The 25,882-nt window shown below is 40.4% G+C and overlaps 1 protein-coding gene across 2 annotated transcripts in view; it reads left to right on the top strand.

Moving 5' to 3' along the window:
- The first annotated feature begins 7,213 nt into the window (after positions 1–7,213).
- Positions 7,214–25,882, top strand: part of BLVRA (biliverdin reductase A) — a 65,992-nt gene continuing 47,323 nt past the window's right edge. Inside the window, exons 1-3 of one of the 2 annotated variants that reach the window (XM_057504368.1) lie at positions 7,357–7,372; positions 18,363–18,395; positions 20,997–21,122. In XM_057504368.1, coding sequence (XP_057360351.1) covers positions 21,087–21,122 — 36 coding nt within the window. In that variant the 5' untranslated portion in view covers positions 7,357–7,372; positions 18,363–18,395; positions 20,997–21,086. Of the gene's footprint in view, positions 7,373–18,362; positions 18,396–20,996; positions 21,123–25,882 lie in introns of both variants that reach the window. The other variant, XM_036918877.2, reaches the window with a different exon arrangement.

Below are 25,882 nucleotides of genomic sequence, written 5' to 3'. Positions count from 1 at the left end.
CTAACCATTAGGTAAATGCAAATCAAACCACAATAAGGTATCACCTGACACCAGTTAGAATGGCTACTATCCAAAACACAAGGAATAACAAGTGTTGGAAAGGTTGTAGAGAAAACGGAACCCTCCTACACTATCAGTGGGGATGTAAATTGGTGCAGCACTATGGAAAGCAGTATGGAGGTTCTTCAAAAAACTAAAAATAGAAATACCATACAACCCTACAATTCTACTCTGGGAATTTACCTAAAGAAAACAAAATCACTAATTCAAAAGGATATATGCTCTTCTATATTTATTCCAGCATTATTCACAATATCCAAGATATAGAAGCAACCCATGTGTCCATCAATAGATGAATGGATATAGATGATGTGGTATATATGTGTACACACACACACACACATACACACACACACACACACACACACACATGATGGAATATTATTCAGCCATAAAAAAGAAAGAAGTCTTGCCATTTGCAACAATATGGATGGACTCAGATGGTACCACACTAAGTGAACTAAATCAGACAGAGAAAGACAAATACCATATGATTTCACTGGGATGTGGAATTTCCAAAACAAAATAAGACAAATAAATAAAACAGAAATAGACTCATAGCCACTGAGAAGAGACTGGTGGTTACCATGGGGGAAGGGTTAGGGTGAAATAGGTGAAGAGGATACACAGACACAAAATCTCAATTATAGTAGAAATTAGTCATGGGGATGAAAGTACAGCATAGAAAATACAGTTAATATTTTTGTAATATCTTCCTGTGTTGAAAGATAGTAACTACACCTATTTCTGTGGGTACTTAATAATGTAGGTAACTGTGGACTCATTACATTGTACACCTAAAACCAATATGATACTGTATATCAACTGAACTTCAATTAAAAAAAACAACTCTGTGCTCATACTGAGAATTTATTTTTAAGTAATAGCATGAAGATCAGAGTGATTAGATCAGAGTAAGCCAAGGGGAACATAATAGAAGATGAAGTTGCAGCAGTAATGAAGGAGCAAGTCATGTCAGGCCTTGCAGGGCCTTGCAAGTGTTTTGGCTTTTCCTATGAATTAAATGGGAAACCTTTGGAAGATTTGAGCAGAGAAGGGACATGATCTTTCATTTTTTTCAAGGCCATTCTGGCGGCTGCATGGAGATAAAGTGCAGGAAGACCAGGGAGGAGAAAACTTCAGTGTCTCAGGCGGGAGATGATAGAGGTAGGGGTAAGAAGTAATCATACTCTGATATGCTTGGAAGGTCCAGCCAACAGAATTTCCTGACCCATGGATGTGGGATGTAAGAGAAAGATGAGTCAAGGACAACACCCAAGATTTTGACCTGAACAACTATGGAGTTGCCAAAGATATAGTGATGACATGGGAAGAGTAAATTTTAGGGAAAATTTCAGGGACACAGATATTGACATGTTAAGATTGAGATGTATTTTAGATGTCCAAGAGGAGATAGTAAGGAGGCAGTTGAATAGAGGAGTAATGAGTTCAGGAGACAGTTATGGGCTAATGATAAAAATTTAAAGCCAAGATACAAAGACTGGCCTTCACTCTGCACACAGACAAAACCTCACTTAGTTAAACAGGCTTTTGTCAGGTCATAGGATAAAGGATGAGAACTCCTGTTGACTCAAATGGCAGTCAACCTTGAACATCAGAACCCTGATTCTAAGAAGATGATGAAGTATGAAGCACCAGGATTCTGCCTGATCTAACTACTTTTGAATTCTCCCCACTGTTGAAAGCTTGCAAATTCCAGGGAAAGACTTGGATAGTAAGTTGCCATTAATTTCAGCTCTTAGCACAGTGGCAGCTAACCATCCCCCATGACCAGCCATGTGGCAAGCAGCTGTGAATATGTTCCTGGAGCAGCTTACACACACCTTGCAGGAGCCAGGAACCTGTCCTCCAAATATCTTTGTTCTGATCTCTGATTACTGCTTATGATCAGAGAGGTTCAGACAAAGAGGTGAGCAGCCATTGTTCTTGTACTTCCACTCACTGTTGAAATCCATTTTCCCCAAATAAAGTGCCATTCAGGGCATTTAAAGGGCCAATCCCCTTTTTTACTTTATAAGTCCGGGGAGAGGAATCCCAGGGCAAAATACCTCTAAAAACCAAAATCAGTCAAAGGAGAAATAAAGTTTAAAACCCGTTTATTGTTTACAAACTGCAGTTTAGCAACATCTCTCTCTCCCCAGCTCTGGATGAAGTAAGCAAGCCAGCCAGCCCCCTCCCCTTAACCTCTCAGGTTCAGACACCCCCTGGGTTGCCAATTACCCACTGACATGGAGATGAACTTCTCTCACCCCTGAGGATATGCAAATGAACTAAAGCCAGGCCAGATACTCTGGAAATGTTAGAATTTTACCCACATACTCCCATCCTGTTTTGTTTTTTTCCTCTTTTAGGATCCAAACATTAATGCCTAGGACAATAAAAACAGCGGTAAATATGGGGAAAATTAGAAAGTGATTTAGCAAGTCCAGGGAAAGACTGAAAAGACCTAAGAAGATCTTAAGTTTATATCTCAGGCTGATCCTCATCACAGAGATAACATACAACAACAGTAAAAAAAAATAGTAAACAATAACAATTAAAAAAATTAGCAAAACCTTGAGGAAGCAAAAACCATGGGGAGGATGTACTTTCCAGTGCTACAACATTATTAGATTCCATTGATCAGTGTTCCAAAAAAGAAAAAAATCACAAGTCATACAAAGAAACAAGAAAATGCAGACCATTCAAAGGAGAAAAAAAAAATCAACAGAAACTGTCCCTGAAAAAGATCCAACAGCGATATGCAAGACAAATCTTTTAAAAAATGGTCTTAGAGATCTCAGAGAACTCATAGAAGATGTACAGAATGTCAAGAAAATTATGTGTGAACAAAATGGAAAGACCAATAAAGAGAGAGAAAATCTAAAAAGAAACCAAAAAGAAATTCTGGAGTTGTAAAGTACAGTAACTGAAATGAAAAAATTCACTAGAGGGATTTAAAGGCAGATTTGAGTGGACAGAAGAAAGAATTAGCAAACTTGAAGATAGGATAATGAAAATTATCAAGTATGAAGAACAGAAAGAAAAAAGATTGAAGAAAAGTAAACAGTCCAAGGGATTTATGGGAAATCATCAAACAGAAAAATATATGCATCTTGGGAATACCAGAAGGAGGAGAATAGAGAGAATACTGAATAGAGAATAGAGAAAATATTTGAAGAACTGCTGGCTGAAAACTTCCCAAATTTAATAAAAGATATGAACATATATTTCCATAAGCTCAATGAACTCCAAGATGAACTCAAAGATCCCCACACCAAGACACATTATAATCAAACTTTCAAAAGGCAAAGACAAAGAGAATCTTGAAAGAAACAACAGAGAGTGAATCTTCACATATAGGGATCCTCAATAAGATTATCAGCAGATTTATCACCAGAAACTTTGGGGGCCAGAAGACAGTGGATGAATATATTCAATGTATTAAAAAAAATAAACCAAAAATACTGTAACTGGCAAATCTGCCCTTCAAAAGTGAGGAGAAACTAAGACATTTTCAGATAAACAAAAGCTTATCTTTTGTTTAGACAAAAAGAGAGAGTTTATGACCACTAGACATGGCCTGCAAGAATGCTCAAGGGTGTCCTTCAGGGTGAAATGAAAGGATGCTAGAGGGTAACTTGAAGATGTATAGAGAAATAAAGATCTCAATAAGATAAATACAGGAAAAATTATAAAAGTTAGTGTTATTATAACATGATTTAATTCAATTAATTGATTTCTGGATGATTTAAGAGTCTACTGCAGTTAAAGAAAAAAAGATTATTAGTGTAATAGCTAATATTACTATAACTTCAAATTGTAACTCCAAATCTTATTTTCTACATAATTAGGAAGACTGATTCATTTAAAAGAATTATTTGTTTCTATTTTGTGTCAATATATAAAGATGTAATTTTTTGACATCAACAACCAAAAGGGGTGGGGACAGAAATATACAGTAACATAGTTTTCATGTTATGGAAGTTAAGTTAGTATAAATTCAAATTAGAGTGGTATAATTTTAGGATGCTAAATGCAATTCCCATGGTAACCATAAAGAAAATATCTATAGAATATACACAAAAGAAATGAGAAAGGAATTTGAACATTTCACTATAAAAAATTAACTAGAGAAAAAAGAAGATAGCAATTCAGGAAACGAGGGACAGAAAAGTTATAAGGCAACTGAAAAGAATGCAAATAGTACAACAGAGGTAAGTCCCTCCTATTAGTGCTTACTTTAAATATAAATGGTTTAAACTCTCTGATCGAAAGGTAGAGATTGGCTGAATGGATAAAACATATGATACAACTACACGCTGTCTACAAGAGACCCACTTGAGATCCAAAGACACAAACAGATTGAAAGTGAAAGAATGGAAAAACATATTTCATGCAAGTAGTAACCAAAAGAAAGCAGAGGTGACTGTAATAATATCAGACAAAATAGACTTTAAATCAAAAAATTTGAGGCAAGAAGGATATTTTATATTAATAAAAGGTTCAATACAGCAAGAAAATATAACACATGTAAATATACATCTAATGATAGATCATCAAATATATGAAATAAAAACTGACAGAATTGAAGGGAGAAAGAGACAGTTCTACAAAAACAGTTGAAGACTTTAACACTTCACTCACAATAATGGATAGAACAACTAGACAGAATATAAGTAAGGAAATACAGGACTTTAACAACATGGTAAACCAACTAGATCTTATAGATAAACAAAGAACACTTTACTCAACAACAGGAGAATACACATCTTTCTAAAGTGCATATTGGACATTTTTCAGGAAGACTGTATGTTAGGCCACAAACTGAGTCTCAATAGATTTAAAAAGATGGACATCATACAGAATATCTTCTCTGACAACAATATGATAAAATTAGAAACCAATAACAAAAGGAAAACTGGAATAGTCACAAAATTACAAAAATTAAACAATATGTTTAACTATCCATTGACTCAAAGAAGAAAATACAAGGGGAATTAGAAAATACTTAGAGATGAATGAAAACAAAATGACATGGCCCCCTCCTTTGGGTGGTATGCTAGGTATTTGGTGGCCTGGGGCTGGCCAAATTCAGGTCTGCCTTATCTGTGGAAACTTCTTACTGGGAAGCTGATCTTTCTGACCAAAGTTTTGTCCCTTGGGGTGCTGGTCACACAGAATGATTCTTTTTTGAAAAACACATTGTCTATCCCCTCACCCCTGGCATAGACATAGTCTTGGTCTCCTCACCCCATCTAAGCAGTTCCCTCCCTGTCCATGACAGTAGTGGGCAACCTTGCCCAGCTGGCCACTCCTGAACTCCCTGTACATAGTCTCAGTAAGCCCTCATGTCTTGTACTCTGTCTTCAAGGATTTTCTTAGGTCTCTAGAGCCCTTTCCCATTGCAACTAACTTACTTGGGCATGCAATTTGGACTTTAATCACACAAAGACATTTTCACAAATGAAATACAACAGGGAGCCCAGAAATAAACCCTTGAATATATGGTCAAGTGATTTTTGACAAGGAGTCTATTCGATGGCAAAAGGACGATCTGTTCAGCAAATGGTGCTGGGAAAATGGAAATCCGCCTGCAAAAAAATGAAGTTGGATTCTTAATTAACACCGTATGCAAGAGAAAAAAAAACAAACCTCAAAATGGATCAAGAACCTACATGTAAGACCTAAAATAATAAACTAAAAGATAAAACAGAGGAGAAAAGTTTCATAACAATGGATGGATTTGACAATGATTTCTTGGATATGACACCAAAGGCATAGGTAACAAAAGGAAAAATAGACAAATCAGATTTCATAAAAATTTAAAAATTTTGTGCATCAAAAGACACTATCAACAGAGTAAAAAGGCAAGTCACAAAATGAGAGAAAATATTTGCATATCATATATCTGATAAAGGATTAATATCCAGAATGTACAAAGAACTCCAAAAACTCACAATACAAAAAAAGTGTGATTCAAAAATGGGCAGAGGACTTGAATAGCTATTTCTCTAAGAAGAGATATGAATGGCAACAAAGTACATTTAAAGACGTTCAACATCACTAACCAATAGGGAAATGCAAATCAAAACCACAATGAAACACTACCTCAATCCCTTAGAATGGCTACTATCAAAAAAAACCAGAAACTGAATGTTTGCACGGACATGGAGAAACGGGAACCCTCATGACTATTGGAAATGTAAAATAGTACAGTCATTATGGAAAACAGTATGGTGGTTCCTAATAACTTCAAGTATATTTACCATATGATCTAGCAATTCTGTTTCTGGGTATATACCTAAAAAGAATGGAAAGCAGGGTCTTAAAGAGGTATTTGTACACCCATGTTCATAACAGCATTGTTCACAATAGCTAAACCATGGAAGCAACTCAAGTGTCCATCAATGGGTGGATAAATAAAATGTGATATGTATATATATAATAGAATATTGTTCAGCCCAAAAAAGTAAGGAAATTGTGCAATATGTTAAAACATGGATGAACCTCCAGAATATTATGCTAAATAAGCCAGTCACAAAAAGACATATACTATATAAATCCATTTATGTGAAGTACACAAGGACAAAGTAAAATGGTAGTTGCCAGGGGCTGGGAATATTGGGGAGTTACTGTTTATTGAGTATAGAGTTTCAGTTTCAGAAGACGAAGAGTTAATGGCGATGCGTGGTGGTGATCATTGCACAACTGATGTGATACTGAGCTTACAGTTAAAAATGGCAAATTTGGCAAATTTTGTTTTGTGTATTTTCACACACACACACACACACACACACACACACACACACACACACACACCATTCCCCCTCCCCCCACAAAATCAACTTTGCCAGCGGGTTCTGCGCAGTGGGAGCGCGGCGGGGGACAGGGTTGGGACGCCCCCAGCCCCCCGGCCGAGCACGCAGTGTGGGGCCGGGGGCGCCTCTCCAGGTCCCACAGCCGGGCCTAAGGACTCCTCTGCTCCTGCTGGAGAGCGCCCTCTGCCCACTTGCGCCGCGGAGCAGGGAGCAGGGAACCCGGAAGGGCCAGGGCTGCGGCCAAGGGCCCAGGCGCGTTCTCAGCCAGCCCTGCGGGCAGAGCGGGGCGGGCTTTCCCAGGAGGAGACCGGAGGCGGGGACCCCAGCCCTGCCCCTCGCAGCCGCCCCGCTCCGTCCGCGGCCCTCTCCCCGCCCCGTGCGCCCTCGCGTCCTGCCGCCCCACGGCCAATCCGCGCCCCGGGAGGCAGGGCGGCGGCGGCGGCGGGGCACGGAGGCTGCGCGCAGAGCCCGAGCTTTGTGCCCCTCGGCAGGTAAGGCGCGCGCTGGGGATGGGGGCCGCGGCGGCTTTTGTAAAGTTCCCGGGCAGGTACTTGAAAACCAAGGCCAGCGCGCGGTCGGTGCGGCAGCGGCTCGAGTCCCGGCGCCGGCCACCTCGGCCCTCCGGGTTGGCAGGGCTGCCGGTCGCGAGGCTCGGCCGCGGGCTCGCGGCGCGCCTTCGCGGGGAGCGGCTTTCTCACGTATGCAAAGACAGACTGTTTAGAAAATTAAACCGTATTTCATTTCAGAACTGTTTATGGTTTGGTGTTTTTGTAGACCTACGCCGGCTGGTGCTGCGCGCGTGTCCGGCGTGGTCTCGGCAGCCGGGGATGAGCTAGTGCTCCCGTCCCTGCAGCTCCGAGGCGCGCTGGGGGCCCGGCCTGGGATGGCAGGGCGTGCGGGGCTGGGGCCGGCCGCGTCGCCTCTGGCCGCACTCAACTCTTTGGAAACAGGAATAATACGCGTTTCCTAGCCATTATTGTGAAGATTGCGTGAATTAAGTGCACTCTAAAAAAACTAAAGCTCAGCTCCCAGCAGCAACAGGGTTGTATGTATTAATACCCAGAATTGTAAAAGAATTAAGGCAGTTTACAACAAAATTACAGACTAGTAACAAATACAAAATTAATGCAGCCAGATATTGGGAGCAGAGACAATGTAAGAACAGAAAATATGTCTAGGGGACAAAAAAGGAAAGTGCTGTCCAATAGAAATTTCTGAGGTAGTGGAAATGTTCTACATTTAATTAATGTTTAAATAGTTACACCTGTCTAGTGACTACCTTAAAGGACAGTGCAGGTCAGTATTGTTACTGTAGTTGAGTTTCACATTTGTCCCAAGGAAGATAAACTTGGTCAGTTACATATTCTTGTCATTTGAAGTAAAGCATACTAGAGACTTCATGCATTCATTCCTCAAATATTAATGGTCATGAAGGCAGCAGAGCCTTTCCTGAAAATCAGCTATAAAGACAGTATTCCACAGGCTTCGTTATTGGAACATCCTGGTATATTGCCATGTGAAAGTCTACTCAACTGAGGAAACTGGGTTGGGACGGTTGGAGTTAGTGAATATGATGTAATACATAACTTTTCCTAGATTTTGAATAACTATACAAATGTTAACCATTATAGCAGAATTTAAAATACAGAGATAAGCAAAAAGAAAGTCACTAAAATTTCCACCATTCAGACAGTTAATATTTTGATGTACACATTTACAGACTTCTCCAATATAGCTTTTTTATTTTCCTTGGTAGGCCCCAAGGTCTCCAACTCCCTCCATGGAAGCTGAGTACAGTCTGGGCACAAGGGTTGCATTTACTTTTACCCTTGGACCTTTGAGGTTAGCACCTGGCCCCATCTGAGAGGGTCACCTTCCCCTTCACCGTAATCCTTCCCCGTACTTCAGCCAGTGGCCTGGCTTTGAGGAGGTGATAATGGGCATCTGAGAGAGCATTTCAGAGAGGACAGAGGAATAAGTCACAGATGTGGTTTATTCTGCGTGATGAGTAATCCAGAGTTTCTCAACCTTGGCACTATTGATATTTGGGGCTGGATAGCTTTGCTATGGGGGAACTGTCCTGTGCCTTAGAGGATATTTAGCGGCATTCCTCTCCCACTTCTCCTTCCCCCCATCATGACAATCAGAAATGTTGGTTGAGAGCTGCTGGGTCAGCGGAAATCATTAACTGATTGCTGACATGCTGTAAAGAGCTCATGTTTCTGTTTGCATGTGGGAGAGAGACAGATGGAAAGAGACGCATTAGGATTCTAAGAGGAAAAAGCACAAAAATGAGAGGAATTTTTGAGGGGACTCTTTATAGAGGGGTGAGTAGGATTTCAGGGAACCAACAGGTGATGGTGAGGCACCCAGGGAAGAGCTTCATGGGACAGCAACCCCACCCTAGTCCGAAGGTGCAGGAAAGGAACTGTGTAGCAGAGCTTTGGGGTGGGCAGGAGAGAATTGGAGGACTCTAAGGAGGGCCACCCTCCAGGGCAGCCCAGCAGGACAGGGTGAGTGGCAGATAAGTACACCAGTCTCTCTCTTTCCCTTTCTCTGCCCACTGATCTCCACTGGCCAAGCAGAGGCTGAAGGGCGAAGGGGCCCAGGTAATACAGTGTGGGGAGCTCAGCCATCCTCCTAAGGGCTGGGAGATGGTGGATGGAGAGCCACCTTCAGCAAGGGATCTATTGCCAATGCCGAGTGAGGGTTTTGGGGCTGTACTTCTGAAGAGATACTGTAGAGGAGATAGGCAAAATATATTTTTGAAAAATAAAGCACACATACACATCTGCCATTGCTTTTTTTTTTTTTTCACCTCTGGCTCTGTTTCATGCAGGAATGTCAAGTTGTACTGTTTTAGCTTACCACAGGATTTTGTTGTTTTTTTCCCAGCTCTATGGAGGTATAATTGACAACAAAAATTCTAATATATATAAAGTGTCTAATGTTACGATTTGATACACAGATAAATTTTGAAAGGATTTTCCCATCTAGTAAATTAACACATCCATCACCTCACATTACCTTTTTTGTTTTTTGTTTTGTGTGTTTTTTCTGGTGAGAACATGTAAGTTCTACTTTCTTAGCAAATTTCAATTATACAATACAGTGTTATCAGCTGCAGTCACCATGTTATACATTAGATCCTTAGGCCTTATTCATCTTACAGCTGAAAGTTTGTACCCTTTTACAATCTCTGTTTCCCTTAACTTGCAGCTCCTGGCAACCACTTTTCTATTTTCACTCTGTTTGTGTATGTTTAACTTTTTTTTAAGGTTCCACATATAAGTGATACCATGTAGTGCTTATCTTTTCCTGCTTATTTCACTTAGCATAATGTCATCCAGGTTCATCCATTTTATCCCAAATGATAGGATTTCCTTTTCTAGGCTGAATGGTATTCCATTATATATGTATATATGTGTCACATTTACTTTTTCAAAAGTATTTTTAATTTTATTTAAGTATAATTGACATAATGTTATAATAGTTTCAGGTGTGTACCATAATGATTCAATATTTACATATATTAAAAAATGCTCACCATGTAAGTGTAGTTGCCATCTGTCAATATACCAAATTACTGGAATATTATTGACTATATTTCCCATGCTGTATTTTGTATCCCTGTGACTTATTTTTTAAGTGGAAGTGGGTAATGTTTGATCTCCTTCACCTATTCCCTTATCCCCCTTCCTCTGGCAACCACCAATTTGTTTTTTGTATCTATGAGTCTGTTTCTGGGCTTTTGTTTATTTTTTCATTTGATTTGTTTTTAAAATTCCACATGTAAGTGAAATCCCATTGTATTTGTCTTTCTCTGATTTATTTCACTTAGAATAATACTCTCCAGGTCCATCCATGTTGTTGCAAATGGCAAGAAATCATTCTTTTTTATGGCCAAGTAATACTGCATCTTGTATATAGGTTGGTTCCATATTTTGGCTATTGTAAATGATGCTGCAATAAACATAGGAGCACATACATCTTTTCCAATTACTAATTTTGTTTTCTTCAGGTAAATTCCCAGAGTAGAACTCCTGGATTGTATGGTATTTCTACTTTACTTTTGTGAGAAACCTCTATATTGCTTTCCAGGGTGACTGCACCAATTTATATTCCCACCAACAGTGAAGGAGGGTTCCCTTTCCTCCACATCCTCACCAATATTTGTTATTTCTTGTCTTGTTGATAGTAGCCACTCTAACAGGTGTGAGGTAACATCTCATTATCATTTTGATTTGCATTTCTCTCATGATCAGTGATGTTGAGATCTTTTTGTATACCTGTTGGTCATCTGTATTTCTTCTTTGGATAAATGTCCCTTCAGTTCCTCTTTTCATTTGAGAATCAAACTATATATTTTTTGATGTTGAGATGTATGAATTCTTCATGTTTCAGATATTAGCCCCTTTTCAGATAAGTCATTTGCAAATATTTTCTCCTCATTCAGTAGGTTCCCTTTCAGTTTTGTTGATGGTTTCTGCAGAAGCTTTTTATTTTAGTTTGATGTAGTCCCACTTGTTTATTTTTGCTTTTGCTGCCTTTACTTTTGGTGTCAAATCCAACAAATCATTTCCAAGACCAATATGAAGGAACTTACCCCTTATGTTTTCTTCTAGGAGTATTACAGTTTGAGATCTTATTTTCAAGTCTTTGATCCATTTGAGTTGAGTTTTTTGTCTGATGTACTATAGGAGTCCAGTTTCATTCTTTTGCATGTAGCTGTCCAGTTTTCCCAGCACCAGTTATTGAAGACTGTCTTTTCTCCATTGTTTGTCCTTATTTCCTTTGTTGTAGATTAATTGACTACATAGGTGGGTTTATTTCTGGGCTCTCTATTCTGTTCCATTGATCTATGTATCAATTTTGATTACTATAGCTTTGTAATATAGCCTGAAAGTAGGAATTGTGATAACTCCAAGTTTGTTCTTTCTCAAGATTGCTTTGGATATTCAGGGACTTTTGTGGTGTCATTCAAATTTTAGGATTATTTTTCAAATCCTGCAAATGCCATTGGTATTTTGATGGGGATTGCATTGACTCAATAGATTACTTCAGGCAGTGTGTATATTTTACCAATATTAATTCTGGCTATCCACGAGCATGGTATAGCTTTCCCTTTATTGATTTCCTCTTTCATTCCTTTTTTTTTTTCCTTTTTGTCTCTCTGATTTTATTATTTCCACTGCCTTGTTTGAATACACTGATTTTATTTTATGTTGATGTAGTCTGCTATTGAAACCATGTATTGAGTTTTTCAGTTCAGTTATTGTATTCTTCATCTCTGTAATCTCTGGTACTTTTTTATATTACCTATCTCTTTGTAGAAACACTTTGTTCATGCCTTGCTGTCCTACCCTGGGAAAGCATGTTTATGTTTATTATTTTGAATTCTGTTGCTTCATTTTTCTTGACCCTCTGTGTTCGTTTCTGCACATTTGATAAAACAAATGCATCTTCCAGGAGATAAACTTCATCCGTCAGGCTGGTCTGAGCTCTTGTTTGTTTCTCAAACCTTTGCAATTGTTGGAGCTATCTGTTTGTTCATAGTGGCTCCCAGTGGTTGAGGGTGTGCCAAGACCCTTAGTGTCCCAAAGAGGAGACTGCAGTCAGCACCTAAATGTAGGCTTCTTAAGCTGGACACTCAGGCAACACCTGGGAAAAAGTGTCATTAAGCCTCTTCCAGGGAGAAACTGGCAGTTGGGGCATTTTTTCCTGTTCCCCCAGGTGTATAGCTGTGGGGGTAGAGAAGGGGTAGGGGATCTCCTGTGCCTATTAAGAATTGCTTCCTTAGTTGCTGTAGTCCTTTGGGACTTGTGAATGCAAGCCACATTGATCTGGGGGCCTGACCCTCAGGTGGCAGCCACAGGAGCTGGGATACCAGATATGTATCCAAAATCCTTCCAGGGAGATGCTGGCAACTTGCTATTATTGTTGGAGTGGGCTGGAGGGTAGAGGTTGCGGAGGTGTATACCAGCTTCCCCATTCTCTGGGGAGGACTCTAGGTAGCCCCTAGATAGGTGCTTAGGTTAGATGCTTGCCCCTCGAGCAGCAGGGTGCCTGTAAAGTATGCAGACAGACCTCTTATCAGGGAGAGACTGGAAGATGGGCCTTTCTGCCTGTTCCCTCTGCACTGTGTCCTCTGGGGAGAGGTATGGTGCGTGCTCGTGCGTTCTTCAGGAGCTGTTTCTTTGCTATACTCTTGTGGGTTTTATGGACACAAGCCCCCTTGGCTTTTAGAGCTAGGTGTTTTGGGGGCCTGTACCTCTGGTTTGAGGCCTAAAAGTTGGGGTGCTAGCTTTGAGGTCCAAACCCTTCAGTCCTTAGAGAGCAGGCAGGGGTTATAGGTGGTCTCCTGACTGAATGGGGTTGTACAAGGGTTTGGATTATAGCGGGAGTGTCTTAGCTTCTCTTGCTTGTTCGAATGTGGGTGTTTGCTCTTTCCTCAGATATGTAGGAGTTGGCTCAGCAAGTTTCTGGATCTCTTTCAGAGGGAATTGCTGCATGCGTAGGGGTACATTCCATGTGCCGTGTGCCTGTGGGAGGAGGGATCTCAGGAGCTCCCTGTATTACCATCTTGGTCAACTTTACTGAAGGATTTCATTAAATGCTTTTAATCCTGCATATTCCCACTCAGTTGTGCTGTTTGGTGTACTAAAACTATATTTGCTTGTGCCTGAATAAATAGTTGGATATTTCATATATACCTTGCACTTGTACAGAATGATTTTTCTTGTCACGTAATTGTTTTTTTTTTTGAAAGTCAACACAGAAACCACATTATGATACTTGAGAGTTCAAAAGGGCCTTAAAGTTTCTCATCTGAAATCTGAGAATTTGCAGCCTCTTAAAAATCCCTCTGGAAATATGTGATAGAACTTAAACTTACACAGTGTTGTATGTCAATTACATCTCAAAGCTGGAAAAAAAATGGCATGGGAAAACAACAGGGCCACAACAGTGAAGAATGAGCTATGTTCTGTGCTGAGAAAAAAATGATATGGAGTTAGCATTAAAATCATGAACAGCAGTTTGTGAATTCTTGCTTGTAAAAATCTTGAATCATCTACTATGGAAAGAAAAGGTGTTCTCTCTAGAGATCTTTAAAAGTTTTAAAAGTGTTAGAAAGGAAAGTTACCCCTACAGGTTTTACCCCCACATCTGCTCCTTTGTCCCTGCTCTTGTCAGTAACACTGTACTCAGCTCTTCCAGCAGTTCATGGTTTCCTATTGCATTTGGCCAGAAGAACTAGTCTTTTGGCAACAGGGGACCAAGGTGATGACCTGGACTTTCTGGGGGATCAATGCCTAACAACATGTATGGGCCCCAGAATATCCTGATGGCAACCGAATTTTGAAATTGAGTTGCACTTTGTTGGAAATTATTTGAGTTAATATACTGCTTCTTAAAAACTTGAATGTGTGCTTTCAAGTTTAAATGTAATAGATGTTTATTTCTTAGTCATAGTACTTTAACTCCTGTTACTCTCACTTCTCTCCTATTTATCACATTTTCTTTCAATAAAAGGTAGAAACATTCAAAGTGGCAATGAGGAACAGGAGGGATGTAGAGCAGGTGGGAGGGGCTAGGAAGGAGGGCTGGGGACAAGATGGGCTTTTGTTCAGGGACAGTGCCAGGGAAAGCTCTACCTGCTCAGCACTTTGTGCCTGTGGCCTCAATGGCAGCAGCTTTACCAGATGTGGTAACCTGAGCCTGTCCTAGTTTACTTGTGTCTGTGCCCCCTGAGAGAACCAGAAGGGACACTAATGACCTCACTAACCAAGCCAAACACCAGGGAAGCTAAACCAAAGGAGAACAAAAAAAATAGAAGTCAAGTGGGTTAGAATTATAGCATGTCAGCACTGAAAGAGGGAGCAGAGAGGTCATTTAAGTTTGCCTAAGTTCATCTGCGCCCTCTTTCTTGTCAAGGAGCAGAAACAAAGGCACTGAAAGGCCTTGTACCCAGCCTCAGACGGACAGGTAGTGGGTGCCGAAGCCAAGTCTCCAATTCTGGTTTGTGTAGTTACAGGCAGGCTCTTACCCGGCAGAAAACAGGTTGTCTGTGTGTACTTGTGTGCATGGGGTCAAAACTCAAACTGCAAGTCTGTTTAGTAGATATGGGGAAAGGAGAAAGCTACTTTAAATTGCTTTAAGCAGGTTATTTATGCAAAAGTGTTTTTCTCTAACTTTGAGTGAACCACTGCAGCCTGAGCTGTTCATCTTTATGTAGTAATTCAGGAGCTAACTCGAGATTCTTCTTTTTTTTTTTTATTTTCTAAATGGTTGCTCCTAGAGAGGCAAACCATATATTACTGGATGGCAAGACGTATTACTGCACCCTAACTGAATGTGTAAATCTGATGCAATCATAGGCACAGTCCTAGTGGAATTCTTTTGTAACTTGACAGAGATGCTCTAAAATTAACTTGGAGGTCTGAGCAAGCAAGACTAGATAAGAATACTGAACAAGTTAATGAGAGAACTTGAACTACTAGATATCAAAACGTTGTAAAACTACAGTCATATAAACAATATATTATAGGCATGGGAATAGAGGTTGATGACACAGCAGAGGAAATGAAGAAAAGAATAACCATATTCATAAGAACTTACATAAGAATCATTAGGGGAAGGGATAAAATGCTCAATAAATGATTTGGGACTGACTCAACTCTTTGGAGAAAAGTACGGAGTCTTATCTCATGCCATATACCAATAGATTGACTAAAAGTAAGAATTGTAAATAAAAGAAAATAAAAAATCTAAAAGAAGTAAAAACGCCTGTATTTCTAAACATAATACTAAAAGAAACTTGAAGCATTTTAGTGTTTGACCTTTAAATATTAAATCTTTGAAATACACAAACTTTAATCTTCTTCTTATAGGATTAGGTCTTGGACCTTGAAGAGTATATGAAAATGTAGAATAAATTTCTCCCTGGGTTCTGTTCAAACTTTACTTGGTTTTTGCGGGACAGTGGAAAAGAAAGGAGAGAGAGTCATGTGATGGGCAAGGAGGGTGTGGAAAGGGGAAGCCAGATCTCACTGGGCCTGTGGTTGCTGCCTCTCCTCACAGTGACATATTATAAGGGAAGTTGAAAGCTAGTGGGGAAAGAGCATGGAAAGAATCTGGTTAAATATACTCACATACCCCAGTTAAATGTGCTTTATAAATGATTGTGCGATTCATCCTGCTGGTAGACCACTGATGTCTAGTGTGGTAGGATTTCTAGGTGGGATTCTTTCACACACACACACACATGCATCTCTCCAAATCATTTTTTGTTTGGTTTGTTTTGCTTTCCCTAGATTCTGTGGAGAAGCAGCAAAGTTTGTAAGTAATGTTTTATAAACAAACATTTTGTAGGAAGCTCTCCTAGAAGTCATCATTAGGAGGGGAAGGCAAGTAATAGTAATGTTTCTATAAGGCCAGAAGGCTCAGAGCAGTTTAATGATTTCTCCTGGGCTGGAGACAGAAACAGGAAGCCGTGGAATTGCTAGGTTGCATGCATTAGGAAGTTTAACAGGTGTTGGTAAACTGACCTCCATAGAGATGATACCCATCTGTAGTCCCCTAATAATGTCAGTGTATTATTTCCCACACTTTGACCAGCACACTATAGTGAACATTTTGATCTCTGTCAGTCTGATAGAGCATTATGATGAAACCATTATTTGCATTCTGCCATCATGACTGAAGTTGAACATTATTCCTCTTCTGGGAATCTGAGAGCATTTTAGGGCTGGAATAGACCTTAGAGATAAAGTCCATCCATTCAGCCTGCAGATAAACCTGTTTGGCTATGGTCACCTGGCTAGTCCATGACTGATGCAGGATCGAACACAAGATCTCCTATTTATTGTAAAAACTGTTTGAGTGACTGTAGAATCTGGAAAGGTCTCTGGAGCACTCTGGAGTTTGGCTCTAGAATCAGCAGTTCACTGGAAATCACAGAGCAATGCTAGAACTCATTGCCTGCAGGGGAAAGTGCTTTTGCCCTCCCTGACCTTCAGATACCTCGTCTATAAAACGGAATTAATATTAACTTTTTTGCCAAGGTTTCAAGGATTAGCAGTAATGTATATAAAGTAGCTGACCATTATCACAACCACTGCTAACCGTCCTAGTGACCCTTCAGAGATATTTTATGCATAAGAAGACATCACACCCATACTGACTCCCTGATGTGTGCTGGTGGGGTTGGATCAGGAGACACAATCTCAAAGCAGGAAGGAGTGGGAAGAGAGAGGGAGGGGAACTACTGAAAAATGAGCTATTTCCAACACCAGCCTAGACTATCATCCCAAGTGTTCAGAGGACTGTTGAGAGTTCTATTTCAGTGTTACTGTTCATGGTTACATCACTGCGTTTAATCCTTTCGATATTTTGAAAGAGCGAAGATGAGATGCAGGGCTGCGGTCACAGCCTCACCAGGGGCTGTGGGGGGCCCTTGTTCCTGTCCTCAAGTTCGTTTGCTTTGGCTTCTTGGACATCCCACCCAGATGGAAGGATCGGAGAGGCACCTTTAGTCCTTTTTTGTTCCCTCTTGTTATCCACTGACCCTGCCGTGGCCTGCCCAGGTCTTAGTTGAAATAAAGTGGCAGTTCTTAGAGCTCTGAAAAATGAGTGAGAAAGTTAATTCTTTTGGGTCTCTCGTTCCTCTCCCAGTTTTCATGTTTCCTCAAGTGCAGCTGTCTGGCCATCTGCATACCATCTCTTGAACGTCTATTGAAAGTATAGATTCTTACTTCCCCTCCTATAGACTTTCTGAATCAGGATTTCTGGGAGGGAGGCACCCAGGAATATACATTTTCAGCAAGCAGTCCTAGAAGTATTGAAGTTAGAACACTGATTCTGTACTAGTTCCTTCTTTCTTTGCTTCTCTCTTCTGTTTCCTCTGATCTTCCCTTTGTCCTTCCTCATTTCTTCTGACTCATGCTGGCTTATTTGCTGTCTCCTTCCTCCGTGATGCAAAGGGTTCAGAGTAGCCTGTTGAACTGTTATTGTAACATAATAAATTTAAGTCCTCTGGAAATTCAGCTAGGAGGAAAAAAAATAAGTATGTATTTCTTACTGCCTTGCCTGTCCCCATAAAAGGCAGATCTGAAACTATCCTCTCCAAGCATCAACTTTGGGAAATGCATCATTCTTTAAAGTACACAGAGGTATCACCTATACAGCTACTCTTCTGATGTAGGAGATGGACCTTGGGGGTTGGAAATGCCCTTCTTTAGAGAAAACATTACTAGTGAGACGTCCGAGGGGAGCAGCTACAGCCAGCCTCATAATCAGACAGTGGCCTGGGTCCCCTTACTGGTGGGCTCAAGGTGATAAAGGCATTTGGGGAAGATGGGGCCAGTGGGACCAACTGGACAGAAAGTAATTGGGGAGTAAGGGGGTGGCAAAGAGGAGTGTCTGTGTGGAGTTTGGGGTGGGTGCCACCAGGGTCCTGAACCTCTGCTTTTGTCTTCACAGCCACTGCAGGAGGAGACCAAGATGAATGCAGAGGTGAGTTCTTAAAGAGAAGCAGTTTAAGGAATGATTTCCGTTCAGTGTTCCCGGTCTCTCCTCCACAGAGTGTCTTTTCTCTCTACAGAGCTTTCAGGACCATTGGCACAAACTTGAAGGTGTTTCCCCTTCAACCTGCCAATGTGCTCATGGCTCCAGGTGATATGGGAAATATTAGGCCCCTCTGTGTTCTTATCTGTGTCCGTCCAGCTTCAGTTAGGTTAGAACTTATCTACTACAGTTAATCCTGAAACAACGCTCCTGGGCTGGGGGTGGGGTGGACAGCACGGGGTGGAGGGTGTTGGGTCCAGCACTCTGCCTGGGGTTATTCTGGGGTCCCATACGTCTGCTTACTGGGACCTTTCTCTGTGTTGTCTCCTTGGTACTCTTGCTCCCACGGTACCTGTTCTTTGATCCAATGAGATGTCTAGTCTTTTTGTCCCTTTGTTTTTTCCTGCTTTCATGCCCTACCATGTCCAGCGAAGACCCTGGGGTCTGTCTCTTCCACTGCTCTTGTGCTGATGCTCCCAACTCCTTTTCCTCTTGTCCTGTTGATGCACTGTGGTGACCCCAGAGGCTGCCCCAACAGGATGGTGGTCTTGGGTGAATGGCTCAGTTTCAGGCTTACGTGCATCTCGCAAACCCTCATATGAGTGCTCAGTGCTGCCCGCCAGGCCCTCTGCATGGCCCGGGCAGCTCCTTCCTATGCCCTGAACAACCAGGGCCCAGCCTCACCTCACCCTTAGCATCTGGATCGCCTTTTACTTTACATAGAAAAATTGGAACCATGAGATATCATCTGTCTCAATTCCTGCCTCTCACATTTCTTGTTCCTCTTGTCACAGTGGAAGGATGTTTGTCAGTGAGAGAGCTCCAGGCTTCGAGTATAGGAAAACCTAACTTAAAGTATTCTTTATCCTGAAAGTCCAGATGGAGAGCAGACTTCAGGGTTGCTTGATCCGGTGGCTCAGCAGTCTCCTCAAGGACCCAGGATCTTTTCATCTCTCTGTTGTCCATCAAAGTATTGACTTTATCTTGTGGATGGTTCCTCTTACGGTTCTAGGATGACTGTCTGCAGCAGTTAGGGTTATATGCTTCCTCATTCACTTTGAGCAGGAGAAAGATGGCTTTCTGCAGCTCTCCCAGATGAGGGGGATACTCTTTTTTTTTGCAGCAATATCAAATGCCTCTTTAGGTCTTATTGGCCAGAATCGGGTCACATTCTCATTTCTGGATCAATTACTGTATTAGTGGAGCCTGGATTTTCCCAGTTGGCTTAGACTAAGTAGGCCCTTCTTGGAGCAGCTTCCCTCTCTACTCCTGGGCTGGACATGGGAAGAAGAAAGCGGAATGGATGTTGGAAAAGGACCAGTTGCATCCAGTTCAAGATGTTTCTGGTGAAAACGTACCCCTCTCCATATGGAACTACAAACTCTGTTGCCTGTTCAGACCTTGCACTGCCTCCCTGGTTGTTATCTCCTTTACCAGGTGCCTTTTAACCTCATTTCTTTCCGTTCTTTCTCATGAATACTTCAAAATGCTTTAGTTTTTACTTTCATCAGGACAGAACAACACATGATATCTTGTCAAGCTACTGTAATCTTTTCTAACTCCTTTCAAAGGGAGGCTTCTTGAAAGAATTCTCTGCAGGTAATTTCTGCATTTTTTGCTCTCTCCAGGTCACTGTCAAATGTCATTTCTGCTCCATGAAAAGTTTTCTCAGTGCTTTCTCTCTGAAAGTTATACCTCCCTTTGAGAATTCCTATTGCCCTTTCCTTCCTTCCTCCTTTCTTTTTTTGTTACTTACCATTCCCTGACTTGGAGTCTGTGTGCCTTGTTCACTTTAGTTTCCCCCCAGCATCTGACATGATGCCTCATCCATACTTTGTCCTCACTAAATGTTAGTTGACTAAATGACAGGTTGATTCAGAAACCATTTAGTAATCTTACAATGTTATCCAGAGCTTGGGTGGGTCAGTGAAAATGTAGAGGAAGGAAATCATATGACAGAAATTTTAAAGGAAAACTTGCTGTGTCAGAGGCTGGCTGGAGGGAAAGGGTGAAGAAAGATTTTTAGCTGCATTAAGCCCTTTGGTCTCAGAGGATGTTTGTTAAATGCATGAATGACTCACAGGATTGCAAGCATTTCAAGTGGGGTGCCTGATAGAATTCGCAGAGCCGCTAGCCTTTGCCCAGAAGTCTCAAGGCAAAGCCAGTCAGGGGAGGCAGATGATTGGAATCCAGGGCAGCGTGAGGTGGGCAGGTGGATATTCCCAGTTTGCATTTCTTCCTGCAACTGCAGCTTGGAGAAGAGGACGGCTCATAGCTCAAGATGTTGGAGTCTTAAGCATAAAGGTAGTCAGGGAAACCTTAAGAATGAGGGGTTCCCAACTTTGGGAATATGGAGAAGAGAGAACAGAGGGATAAGGTTTGAGTATTTGGAAATATGCATGTCTGGGGGGCAGAGTAAAGAAGGAAAATGGTGCAGTATGAAAAGAAAAGCTTGGTGTGAGGTGAGAGAACAAGGAAGGAGTGAATTTAAAGAAGATTAAAATAAAAGATTAAAATTAAAGAAGAACCAAATTTAAAGTTACATTTCAGACATGTCTGAGGTTCAGGAGAATGCAACTGAGGAAAATCCCTTGAATTTGGCCATGAGGTCTGATATGACCTGTGGTGAAGCAGAGAGGCATGGTAGTGAAAAGCAGATTACTCTGGGCTGGAAAGGTGAGTGAAAGCAGCAGTTGTCGCCTGCAGGTGTGAGGAGTCAGATGATTTGGGGGTACTGGACAGGGCATGGTCACGGGCAGAGGGCCCCGAAGGTGGGGCAGCAGAGGATGCTGGGCACAGCAGAGGAAGCCCCAGGGCGATGGGGGTAAGCCAGGGACTGTACAAGCTGTGGAGTTCTCATCTGCTTGGAACATCCTTTGGATATTGACACCTATCTTTAGTGTTTGTATTTTGGAAAATTAATATTCACATGATTCAAATCTTTAAACAATTTAGAGAAGAAAATTTACCCTGAGAAGTCCTGTTCCCTGCCAGCTACTGTTTCTCATGCTCCTAAGCAACTGATATTACTGCTTTCTTGGCTCTTCTTTCAGAGGGACTCTAAATATATACAACAAATATTTTTTTTCTTTATCTGCCACCCTTCTATTTTTACATGATTGGTAGCACACAAGTTACACTGATTTGTATTTTGCTTTTATTTTCCAACAATGTATCTTGGAGATCAGTTCCTTAGAGATATAGCTTCCTTGTTCTTTTTTTTTTATATAGCTGTGTAATATTCCATTTCTGGGCTATACCAAACTTAATAAAACCAGCATGTTATTAACAACATATACATTATGTTTGATCTTTCACTATTGTAAGCAAGTCTGCAACAAAATTAGTCATTTAACTTATGTAGATCAATAGGCTACATCCTTAGAAATGGATTTACTGGATCAAAGAATATTTACATAATACATATTTCCAAGTTGTTCTATAAAGTTTGCCTGCTTTTCTCTCCTTCCTGCATGTATGAATATGCCTGTTTTCCCATGCCAACCAATGTCTCGTCAAACTTTTTGTTTCTTGTAAACAATGCATGAGAAACATTGCATTGTCATTCCTGTTTGGAATCTCCTTTCCCTCTTGCAGTCTGGTGGTTCAGCACCTGTACCCTCATGCCTCCCTCCTTGAAGTTCTTCTGCAGCAGTTTTTACAGTTTATTCTACCTTCTTCATCTCAAAACATATTTTTTCTAAGTTGGCAGAGAATGTTCTCATAATCCCAACTTTCTCCAAATCCATGATCAGATCTGGAGCTCCAAACACCACTTTCCATCCAAAAAGAGCAAGCTCACTCGGTGACTGTGATTTGGCCCTGAATTTCAAGTTTTTGAGTGTCACTTTGCTGTCCCTTATGTTTGTCCCTTTTCTGCTGTTGAAAGTGCCTCTGTTCCTATGTGTATATAGTGGCGTTTTACCAAAGGTCCAAGGCAGCAGAGCACAGCAAACAACTGAAAGTGGAATTTTTGACATCCTGGTTTCTAGAAATAATTGCAGATTGCTCCACTGGGCATGTCCTACTGGCTTCCTCCTCTGCATATTACTGGTTTCAGCTTCATAACCTGCATGCACTTTCTCCTTTCTGATCATCTCTCTTCCCCTTGCTTCTACCTTTTGCTGGTTCCCAGCCCCAAAGTTTTAGCCATCTCTACAGAACAGTTTAGCTATCTCTTTGATTTGTTTAATCTCAATGTTTTGGGGTTTCCCAGTTATTTTTCTGTTATTGATTTATAGTTTAATTCCATTGTGATTACAAATATGGTATAATTTCAGTTCTTTTAAATTTTTAAAGGTGTTTTATGGCCCAAACTGTGGTCTGTGTGGGTTCATGTTTCATGTGAGCTTGAGAAGCATGTGTACTCTGCTGTTGTTAGATGAAGTAGTCTAGAGATGTCAGTTATATCCCTTTGATTGATGGTATTATTGAGTTCAGCTCTGACTTTACTGCTTTTATGCTGGCTGGATTTGTCCATTTCTGATAGAGGTGTGTTTAAAGGCTCCAGCTGTTAACCAACAACCGGTCCTTGGTACCAAAGTCAAGTCACAAAACACAATGACAAGGTTTTTTTTATTTTTATTTTTATTTTGGTATCATTAATATACAATCACATGAGCAACATTGTGGTTACTAGATTCCCCCCATTATTAAGTCCCCACCACAATACCCCATTACAGTCACTGTCCATCAGCATAGTAAAATGCTATAGAATCACTACTTGTCTTCTCTGTGCTATACTACCTTCCCTGTGACTCCCCCTATGTTATATGCACAATGACAAGGTTTTGAGGAAAGGGAAAGAATAGTTTATTAATTTGACAGCAAATGAGAGAGCAGCAGTCTTGTACCTTAAAGAACCACTGTCCGCCTGAAGCACATGCAGTTAGGGCTTTTAAAGGGGAGAGAAACTGTGGTGTTCACAGACACATAAAAGAGCAACTTGCAAGTATCTAAACAGACCTTATTGGGTCAATTCCATTGCTTTTTGTTTTCCTTATTGCTTCATCCTTAGGACCGGATGGCCTGGGTTCCCCAAAATCAACTTTCTGCCTTATCTCTGACCATGAGATTCAGAAAATAGGGATAACAAAGAGAAACTGCCACTGTGGTGGTTACAAAGTTTTTGTGGGCTACTTGAGTTCATTTTCATGTTAATGTTAGTGTTGAATTTTAAACCCAGAGGTTAATTGAGTTTTTCTGTGTTACGTAACTATGGTAGTGGATTTATAAATTTCTCTTTGCAGCTCTATCAGGTTTTTGCATCATATAATTTGATGCTATGTTGTTAGGCTCATACATGTTAAGCATTATTATGTCTTCTTGGATCCCATTATTATTATGTAATACCCTTCTTGAAATTAATATAGCTACTCCTACTTTCTTTACTCTGTGTATGTCTTTATATTTAAAGTGGGTTTCTTGTAGATGACATATAATTGGATCTTGGTTTTGAATTCACTTTTATGATCTGTCTTCTACCTGATACATTTAGACCTCAGTGTTCAAAACGATTATTGATACAGTTGGATTAATATTTGTTACTGTTTTCTATTTGTTGCCCTTGTTCTTTGTTCCTTTGTTTTTGTCTTCCACTCTTTCCTGTCTTTTGTGGTTTTAACTGAGCATTTTATATGCTTTCACTTTCTCCCCTTTGCTAGCATATTGATTATATTCTTTAAACTTTTTTTAGTGGTTGCCATATAGATCATAGTGTGCATTTATAGCTAATCCAAGTCAATTTTCAAGTAAAACTGTACCACTTACAGGGTATGAGTACCTTAAAATAACGAAATCATCCTATTCCTTCATCTGGTGCTTTGTGTCATTGCTGTCATTCATTTCATGTATATAAAAGCATACATAAGCGTATAAATACATAAGATGTCTACATACATCTTATATAACAAATACTTCATTTGTATTATTTTGAATGAATTACTGGTTAGATCAGTTAAGAGTAAGAAAAATAAGGTTTTTATATTACTTTCACTTAATCCTTCTTTAATGCTCTTCCTTTCTTTATGTAAACCTGAGTTTATTATTTATTTTATTATTTTCCTTTTTACCATCTTATTTTCCTTTTTTCTAAGTCACTTCTTTTAAGATTTCTTGCAAGGCAGCCTGTTGGCAGCTAGTTCCCTCAATTTCTGTTTGTCTGAACACTCTGTTTCTCTTTTTCTATGGAAGGATCATTTCACAGGGTAGAGAATTCTAGGTTGGTAGTTTTTATCTCTCAACATGTTACATATTTTACTCCACTCTGTGCTTGCATTTTATGGTTTCTGCAGAGAAGTAGGATGTAATTCTTAACTTTTTTAAAGTTGTTTTTCCCTCTGCCTCTCTTAGGATGTTTTCCATTATCTTTGATTCTCTGTAATTTAATGGTTTATGTAAGTATTTTTGGTGTGCATAGCATTTGTCCTTCATGGTGTTCTCTGAGCTTCCTGGATCTATGAATTGGTGTCTGATGTTAATTTGGGGAAATTCTCAATTATTATTTTTTCAAATACCTCTTCTTTTCTCTCTCTCTCTTCTCTTTCTAATATTCCTGTTACACAGACGTTAACACCTTTTGTAGTTACCTGACAGTCCTTGCTTTCTGTCTCTGCCCCCTTCAGCCTTTGTTCTCTTTGCTCTTCTGTTTTGGAGGTTACTATTGAGATATCCTCAAGCTTGGAGACTCTTTCCCAGCTGAGTCCACTCTACTAATAAGCCCATAAAAGGCATTCTTCATCTCTGTTACGTTTCTGATCTCCGGCACTTTTTTTCATGCTTTCTTAAGATTTCCATCTCTCTGCTTACATTGCCTATCTGGTCTTACATGATGTCTACTTTATCCATTAGAGCCCTTAGCATAATAATCATAATTTTTAAAATTCCAAGTCTGATAATTCCAACACCCCTGCCATGTCTGATTGATGTTTGCCCTTTCTCTTCAGATTACGTTTTTTCTTTGTCTTTTGGCATGTCTTCTCATTTTTTCTTAATAGCCAGACGTGATGTACCAGGTAAAAGGAACTGCTATAAATAGGCCTTTAGTAATGTGGTGGTGAGGTGTGGGGAGAGGTGAAGTATCCTATAGTCCTATAGTCTTATTATAGTGATTAGGTCTCAGTCTTTTAGTGAGCCTGTGCCTCTGGATTGTGAATATTGCAGATGTTTCTTTATTTTCCTCTTCCATTATGTGGGAGAAGATGCTAGAGTGGCTTAGAGTTAGGCATTTCCCTTCCCTTAGATTAGGCTCTGATAATACCCTAGTAGGTTAACTAGTTTACCCTGAGTTCAGGCCTTGTTAACTCTGGCTTGTTTGAAAATAGTTCTTTTTCCCTCCTGCTGGAAGCATAAAGGGCTATTTCTCCAGTATTTACTATGGGAACCTGGTAAAGTTCCTGGATTTAAATCTCACAAAATTGAGGTAGGTACCCGTGGAA

The sequence above is a fragment of the Manis pentadactyla genome, chromosome 7 (assembly GCF_030020395.1).
Source record: "Manis pentadactyla isolate mManPen7 chromosome 7, mManPen7.hap1, whole genome shotgun sequence".
Classification (NCBI taxonomy): domain Eukaryota; kingdom Metazoa; phylum Chordata; class Mammalia; order Pholidota; family Manidae; genus Manis; species Manis pentadactyla.
This window is presented reverse-complemented; position numbering and strand designations above follow the sequence as displayed.